This window comes from Anser brachyrhynchus (assembly GCF_964034855.1).
Source record: "Anser brachyrhynchus genome assembly, chromosome: 15".
Classification (NCBI taxonomy): Eukaryota; Metazoa; Chordata; class Aves; order Anseriformes; family Anatidae; genus Anser; species Anser brachyrhynchus.
The window spans coordinates 8439667-8447682 of record NC_137733.1 but is presented as its reverse complement, the minus strand read 5'-3'; the positions used below and the strand labels follow the sequence as shown (position 1 = coordinate 8447682).

At 41.1% G+C, this 8016-nt stretch overlaps 1 protein-coding gene across 6 annotated transcripts in view; it reads left to right on the top strand.

The window, feature by feature from the left end:
* Nucleotides 1-8016, top strand: part of ABCC6 (ATP binding cassette subfamily C member 6) — a 29118-nt gene that overhangs the window by 179 nt on the left and 20923 nt on the right. For 4 of the 6 annotated variants that reach the window (XR_013939808.1, XM_080557353.1, XM_080557352.1 and 1 more), the window contains exons 2-11: nucleotides 1573-1749; nucleotides 2108-2233; nucleotides 2866-3003; nucleotides 3227-3352; nucleotides 3929-3990; nucleotides 4784-4915; nucleotides 5498-5710; nucleotides 6098-6275; nucleotides 6717-6878; nucleotides 7921-8013. Coding sequence is in view for 5 of the 6 variants with exons in the window: in XM_080557353.1 (XP_080413479.1) it covers nucleotides 1573-1749; nucleotides 2108-2233; nucleotides 2866-3003; nucleotides 3227-3352; nucleotides 3929-3990; nucleotides 4784-4915; nucleotides 5498-5710; nucleotides 6098-6275; nucleotides 6717-6878; nucleotides 7921-8013 (1407 nt within the window). In the remaining variant the exon portion in view is untranslated. The remainder of the gene's footprint in view (nucleotides 1-1572; nucleotides 1750-2107; nucleotides 2234-2865; nucleotides 3004-3226; nucleotides 3353-3928; nucleotides 3991-4783; nucleotides 4916-5497; nucleotides 5711-6097; nucleotides 6276-6716; nucleotides 6879-7920; nucleotides 8014-8016) is intronic. The other 2 variants (XM_080557354.1, XM_080557355.1) reach the window with 2 other exon arrangements.

Genomic DNA, 8016 nt, shown 5'->3' with positions numbered 1-8016 from the left:
GCAGATGTAAACGGGTGACTTGGCAGTAACAGCGGGCTTCTCAGTAAGGAAGCTGTCGCTGTGGGTAAAGGTAGCTGGCGTTATGAAATCTTCCTCTCCGAAGGATATCCGCACCCACACGCAGAACGACCTTGTTCTCTGTGCAGTTGGAGTAAGCTTGGTGAGAGGTGTGCGAGTATGCTGGAAAGGGTGTGGAAGTATGCTGAAATCCATTTACTGTCTTCAGGAAGTGTCTGCTGAGCGACCCAGTACAGCAGCAGCTTTAAAAGGGCACCGATGAGTTGATCAGTCCAGGATCACACAGATTTCCATCGTCAAGATTGATAAACTCCTGTAATAACTTGTGAGCCGTTACCTGTCTGTTCCTTATCTCATCTAGTGATTCCTTTCCCCAAGCCTTGCTTGGCATCATATTGTCTACATAAAGGATTTGAGCCACCTCTGCAAGTTGCTGCAGAAAAAATACCCTATTTTACTCAAAGCTGGAACAGTCATGTCCCAACCAGCCCCACCTTCTTCTCCAGGAACAATTGAGGGCCAAGATTTTCCCACCTGGCTGCTTAAACATTGGCTTCAGATTGCTTTAGGAGCACCTAGTAAAATACACTTCTCGGACACAGAGTAGCTGCAGGTTCCTTGTGAACCAGGGTGAGCTGTAGATGTGTTTAGTACCTCTGAAAAAACAGGTCATTGTTCCTTCTGTGCCAACAGGTCATGTAGGAATGCTCCTTTTGCCACACGAAGTTTTGGAACATGTTACTCTCTGGCTCTTTCTGTCTCTTATGTGCACAAGTACCAGAATCTCTGAGGCTTACTTAGCAAGTAAACCAAAGCCTGCTTAAAGTACCTGAGTGACCCTGGCGCATCCGAACTGTGTTCTTGTACAGGTCCCTGACATTCCTGGCAATTACCTGGTCCCCTAGATCTGCCTGGATGGAGCCTTTGCTGTAAATTTAAGCCATGTGCTTTGAGTCTTCTCACATGTCCATCTGCAGTTGCTGCATTGTTAGTTTTATTATGTTAGCAAATGAGATCCAACTACTTATTCAGTCTGAAAAATTATTAATGGATTATAAATACGCCTGGGGAAATGCAATTATGATGCAGTTTATGCTCTGGGACACTTCTGGGACCTTATCTCTTACTTCACCAGGCATTCTCTACTGACCACTCTTATGGTTCCCAAATGCTGATAATCTTTTTGATTCCAAAATTTTTTCTTCTCAATTCACGTTCAGTAATTTAAATTTCCTCTTTTTTTATTTTTCTTCTTCAGTTCTGCTGCATGATGTCTTTTCTTTGGCATCTTTCACTTTTCAAACCTTTTTTCTCCTTTTTCCACTTCCATTTCCTCCAAAATGCTTCTCCTGATCTCTCCCTCGTTCCTTCACCTGTGTGGCACCTTACAGTTCTCCTGCAGCTCCTCTCTTGCCAAATGTTTTTTACATTTGAAACCCTACATCAAGTTCCTCTAACATTAGGCTCAGTTGGAGCATTAGCAACTTGCATTAGCTGGTGAAATTCTGCATACATTAGCATTACTGTTTCAATTCTGTGTTGCTTTTGTGACAGGACTGGAACCAGACATGGCATGCAAATACCCCAAGATTTACCTGGTGCTTTGAGAAGACAGTTATTGCTTGGATCCCCTGTGCCTATCTTTGGATCAGTTTTCCTTTTTACTACATGTATCTTCGATACAAAAACAAAGGCTATATCAGGATGTCCCACATCTTCAAAACCAAAATGGTAAAGGAGGAGGATGGGGTTTGATCCTAGCATTATTGCAACTTTGATGCAGAACTTAATTTTTCTAAATCATTAACTCTTTTCTGATGACCCACCTCTGTGTTTACTTTGACATTTACCCACTCAGGTAAAGTCACATCAGTACAAATCAAGTAAATCTTAAGGAGTAACTGTCACAAGATCTTTCCCCTTATACCTCCATGTTGTTTCCCGCTGCTTCCCATAATACTCTCTATCCCATATCTGCTCTTTCACCTCTCCAGTCTTACAGCCCAGGCTGCTTGGAACAGTCAGTTCAGTGGATCATCCCATCATCATTTCACTCTATTTCAACGTGTGTTTGCTGTCTCTGCCTCAGGTCCTTGGATTCCTCCTGGTAATACTGTGCTTTTCTAATGTCTTCTTTGTACTATGGGAAATAAGCCAAGGAGTTCCACGGACTCCAGCATTCGTCATTAGCCCTGCAGTGCTGGGGATCACAATGGTAATTCTTCTTTTGTTCTGTCTGTGTGTGGCCCAGCTTAGCCCTCCTGGGGCAGATCTTCTATTTCCCATATTTCTCAGTGTCTTTGAGCACAAAGATAGCTGATGGGGAATAGAAGACTGGAGCCATGCTTTGTGAGCTTGGGCTGTATGGAGCAGCAAGGGATTGGAGCTGGGGCAGTGGATCTACAGCTACATTACATAGCCCTGTGGGTCGAATATGCCTCAAAAGAGCTGAAGCAGCAGTAATGCCTAGAAAGAGGTCTCACAGCAAGATCTAGTTTCCGACAACCACAGTATGTGATTTAGTATGGCTGGTATCATGATGGGATTTCTATTCAACTGAATGCCTGCTCTCCCCTTCTGTCGTTGCATCTTCATAGCCTAGAGCCTTCTAGCTTGTTGGCCCAGTTGTGGTTTTACTACTTGCTCTTTCAATAGTGACATTCTGTAGTGCAAAACTGTGCATAATTCCTTCACAGTTTTAGGCTTTTAGGAACAATACTTCAGCTCTGAGCATCTCAAAATGTTTGGGCTAGAAACTAGTTGATTTTGCTTTATTGTGTTCATTAATTTGATAATAATGTTTGGCATTCCACTACCAGCTATTTATATATTTCTGCTTCCTCACAGATCCTTGCCATGTTCCTTACCCAGGCGGAAAGAATGATGGGCATCCAGTCCTCAGGCATCTTGTTGATATACTGGCTGCTCTCATTCTTGTCTGCGGTTGTGATGTTTAGTTCCAAAATCCAACATGGCCTGGAAAAAGTAAGTGAAATCATGTGTCTTTAATACGCAAGGGTATGAACACTCTCAACAATATGGCTCTTTTTGCCACATTGATTGTGAGGCAAAGAACCAAATTCCTTTCTTAAGATCTGTGCTGAGAAAACTGATGGATGACTCTTTGTCATCTCTGCTTATGTTTTCCCTTTCAATATAGTGTGGTGAATGATTTTTACATCATTCTCAAGAGCATTCTGTTTCTTAGGGCTTCCTGGAAGACCCTTTCCACCACGTTGCAACTTACCTTTATGTTAGCCTTGTGCTTGGTGAACTTGTGTTATTCTGCTTAGTTGATCACCCTCCCTTCTTCTCAAAAGCTGTCAACGATCCAGTAAGTAAAACACAACTTTTCATAATGATTTCCATCATTGCTCAAACAGGAATTTAGACTTCTGGGGATATGCAGGAAAGTGATTATCTGGGGGATGCAAAATGCATCCTTCCATATAAAGGCCAATGGTTCCAAAAGGTAACCAGCAGAATCTGGGATAACCACTTTGTCTCTCTATGTATCTTTTGAAAAACTAACTACCTTTTCTATCCACACTCATGTTTGTTTTCACTTAAACTAGCGTAGGGCTCATTTTGCTTCTCCATGGTCTTCTGTGCAGCAGTACATTCCTCTGCCTGACGTATGAGTACGGCAGAGCTCTGTGCTTCAGAAAGTAAATGTCTTTGAGTAAGAAAAATAATATTCTTCCTTCCTCCATCTGAGATGTTATTCAAAGCCTAATTCTCCAAAGTCTGATCCCATTGATCCTCCTCAATACATTTACACTGTCAGAGGCAGTGAATGGGGGCTGGGTAGCTTTTTAATTGTTTTCTCCTTGGGAAGTACAGAAGAAACATCATCGGAAGCATACTCTTTTCTCTACATAAATATCATCCATGTTTTTTCTTCCATCAGAATCAGTGTCCAGAAGCCAGCAGCTCTTTTCTGTCCAAAATCACATACTGGTGGTTGTCTGGGTAAGAAAACATAGAAGAAGACATGGTTTTGCTAGAACATCGGTAAAAACAGCAGCATAAGCGGGGGTGTACGTGAGAACCAGTCAGAAGCATCTCAGCCCCCAAGTTAGCTTATGTAGCGAGGATTTAAATTCCTTCTCTGGGGACTTGAGGTATTCTCACAAGATCAAATTATAAAAATTTAGCTTACTTTTCTCAAACTATTTTAAAGCACAATTTGTGATTCTAGATAATACTCTCCCTGCTCACAGCAGGCTTCCAGTGGCTTCTTAATCTTTAAATAGACTTCAGCAATCTCAGAAGATCACTGTACACCAACCACACTCTTATCTGCCTGCCAGACCTTGCTGTAACAAATGCTGTTCAGAGAGAAAATAGTGGATGAGGATGTTGGTCCAACCTGCTGCTTAGTGTTCAGAAGTAAAATGATGACATACCTTCACCTAATGTCAGCTCTGGTAATGCTTCCTCTGTTTCACTGAGCCACAGAGTAAGTTAAGCTGAACTTTGTCCCCCCTGTCCAAGACCCAACTGTCAATATCGACTAAAATAGAATTAGGGCTTACTTGGAAATCACAATTCTGTTGACAGAAGATAGCTTAGGGATTTAAAGCAAAACTGCTGTTCCTACGTGCTCGTATTTATTCAGGGAAAGGATATTCCTAAGTAGTGTTTATGGAAATCCCTATGTACTCACTGTGGAGCACTAACTTAAAGCCCACCTGTTTTGAAAACATTACAAGTGCAAAAAATCCTTCTGTGCTTACCTTACAGCTGTCTGTGTGTTCTCCAGGCTTGTCTGGAAAGGCTACCAGCAGTCCTTGGGGGTGGATGACCTGTGGTCAGTGAGGAAAGAGGACTCCTCTGAAGAAATTGTTACCTGGGCTGAAAAAGAGTGGAAGAAGTATCATAGCAGAACCAAGCAGTGAGTACTTGATCTAGAGAGCGTGTCATGGATTCAGCTGGGCAGTTTCTCTCTCCTTTAGATGATGTAAGCAACTACACTCACAGAGGCTGACATGCCATTTCAGAAGAGGCTTGAAGCCCCCCTGTTTCCCACAATGTGCTAGACAGACTGCTTCAGTACATTCTCAGGTTCTGAATGTAAGCTTTGTTAGTGTTTCCTGTCTGAACAAGGTAGGAATCCCACTGAGTTATTTTTCTGTTAAATTAAAAGAAAAGGGTAGTCTACATAAAATCTGAGTAACTCTCTGCTGTGAAAACTTTCTGCTGTGAAAACTTAGTTCACTTCTTCACTCTTCGATGGGTAAGCACTTAGTGAGTTCCTTTATGCAAAATCACATTCTAAATGTTGAAATCTGCTGGAGAATGCCTTTAGTTCCTGGAAGCTTGGAGCTATAAGATTCTTGTGAGAGGGGACATTTTTCGATGTGCATTTATACTGTACATGGCATGAGATGCAGTTTGGGATATTTAATGATTTTCTGAAAACACAAGATCCTTAAGCTTGTTCCAGTTACAGCTAGCTTTTCCATTGTTTCTTTAGAAACAAGGAGTCTGCTACTTTTAAAAAGCGTCAGAAGAGTGAAACTAGTATAACAGAAGCTGAAGAGACAGAGGTTCTACTGCAGTCGGAATACAGTCAGAGCAGGCCCTTACTGAAAGCATTTTGGAGCATGTTTGGAACCTACTTCCTTCTCGGCACACTCTGCTTAGTTATCTGTGATGTCTTCTTGTTCTCCATCCCAAAGATACTGAGGTATGTGAGTATTTAGAATTTATTTCCCAAAGGAAACACCATATGTACAAGATTGCTGCATACATGAGCTCACACAGAGACGTATATGTCAGCACTCACAGAGCTGGATACACAGACACTTTTGAAGTCTCTGATCACTGTTGAAAGGAGCTGGATTATCATTGGTGCTAAGCTCACCGTCAATTCAATGAAAAAGACATCACTGTTGAAAGCAGTGCACACCCTCTCCATTGCTGTATAGGATACTTAGCACTCTGTCCACCTCTTCTACTATTTTACTGACAAAGATCAGCTAGAGAGAATACAGAAAAATCCCTGGTATTTCTGCATTTTTGGTATTTCATCAGTTAGACATGGATTCATCAACATTTTGCTCGTGTCTTGCAGTCTTTTCCTAGAGTTCATTGAAGATCAAGAAGCCCCTAGCTGGCATGGTTATTTCTATGCCTTCATTATGGTCTTGCTAGCTTGTCTCCAGACTCTGTTTGAACAACGATATATGTACATGTGTCTTGTTCTGGGATTGAGACTGAAAACTGCAGTAACAGGGCTTGTGTACAGGAAGGTGAGTCTGTAGGTTCATTTTCAACTTTTTGTTTTTTCTCTAGCCCTACATTAGTAATTATGACACTGTTGGTACAATGCTCTTAATATCAAGGAAGATATTACTGAAGAACTACTTCTAGCATGTAATTCTGTGCTATATTAATCTCTGAACAGTGTGTGGGTGGTATTTTACTATTTGTTTTTCAATCTTACCTCGGAAGGGAAAGCCAAGAAAAGGAAGCAACATAAGGTTTCTTACATTGTAGATTATGGTTGGGGAAGGGAGTAAATTTTTCATCCTAAAGTGAAGTCACATATCCCAGGCAACAGCACATTTTCATTACCTAGAATTTGACCTTTTTCTCTTTTTCCTTTCTTTATAAGGGAAAGAAAGTTGTTTGATTTTTATATCAAAGCTGTTTTTTGATTCTGCCTTTCCTTTATTCTCTACCCTGTGTAGATCCTAATAATGTCAAATGCATCAAGGAAAGCAGTAACAGTAGGTGAAATTGTTAATCTGGTATCTGTTGATGTCCAAAAGCTAATGGATCTTATTATCTATTTTAATGGGACCTGGCTTGCTCCTATTCGGATTATCATCTGCTTTGTCTTCTTGTGGCAGGTAAAATATGATGACGGTACCTATCAAACCCTTTCTATTTTAGGTATCAGAGGAAAAAGGAGCTTTCAAAATTCTTCTTAGAGCTTTCCTGGTCTGAACAACCTGAAATTGCCACGTTTTTCTTAGCTGTTTAGCATTGGGGCATTCACTTTCATTGTTAGAAGTTGGAATAGAATTCTTACCTGATTCTTCATCTTCTTACCTGTGTATTCAGCATTCAGTCTCTTTTAGGGAAAAGACTGGGAGTATGACTGTTCTGAGCTGACTGATAATATTCTGCCTGAGATTCTCCTTTGGCTCTTTTCAACCAAAGTGTAGTGGCCCACTGCAGGCTCCAGTTGCAGCTCCTCTGCATGGTTACTAGTTACAAATAGCAAACTATTTGTTTGCTAGTGTTTATAAAGCATTTTATGTACAGAGTATGTTTGTGTATACCAGCACTCATCTTTCTAGCAAACGTAAGCCATCTGCAGACAGATACAACTAAACCACAAGAAACAAGCTCTCTGTTTTGGCATGCAAGTTATTACGAACCAAGATATCCAAGAGCTGTCCAAGAATATGTGGCACAGTATAATGCTGTCATTTCATTTTTCTAGTGGATGTAAATTCACACAAGACTGGCCACAATAATATTTTGTTTTCTAAACAAAAACTGGTTTTGTTTTGTGTCACTTACTTATGCCAGCCACAAGATGTCCTCCTTAACACATCCAAGAGCAGCCAGGAAGCAATAGAAATTACTTAAACTGCCAAGCATGCTTCTGGATCTCTTTCAGCACTAATCTAGTTCCTAAAAGGGAAGCAAATAAATTCAGCAGAGCATGATGACAGCAGTTACTCTGCTTGGAGAGTTAACAATCCACAGTGCTTAGGCAGCCCAACTACCAAGAAAGGCAAAGGCTGGACTAGAGGAAAGCCTTAGACTTGGGGGATGTTAGGCACAAATTTCAAATCAGAAGGAAGGTGAGCAAGGGGGAGTGGAACACTGTTGTTTCTGTAATACCGTAAGTTCTTCCTCTTTCCTTTTCTCTCCTGGCAGCTTCTTGGGCCATCTGCCTTGACTTCAATTGCTGTATTCCTTTTTCTTTTACCTCTGAATTTTATGATCACCAAGAAGAGGAGTCATTTTCAGGTA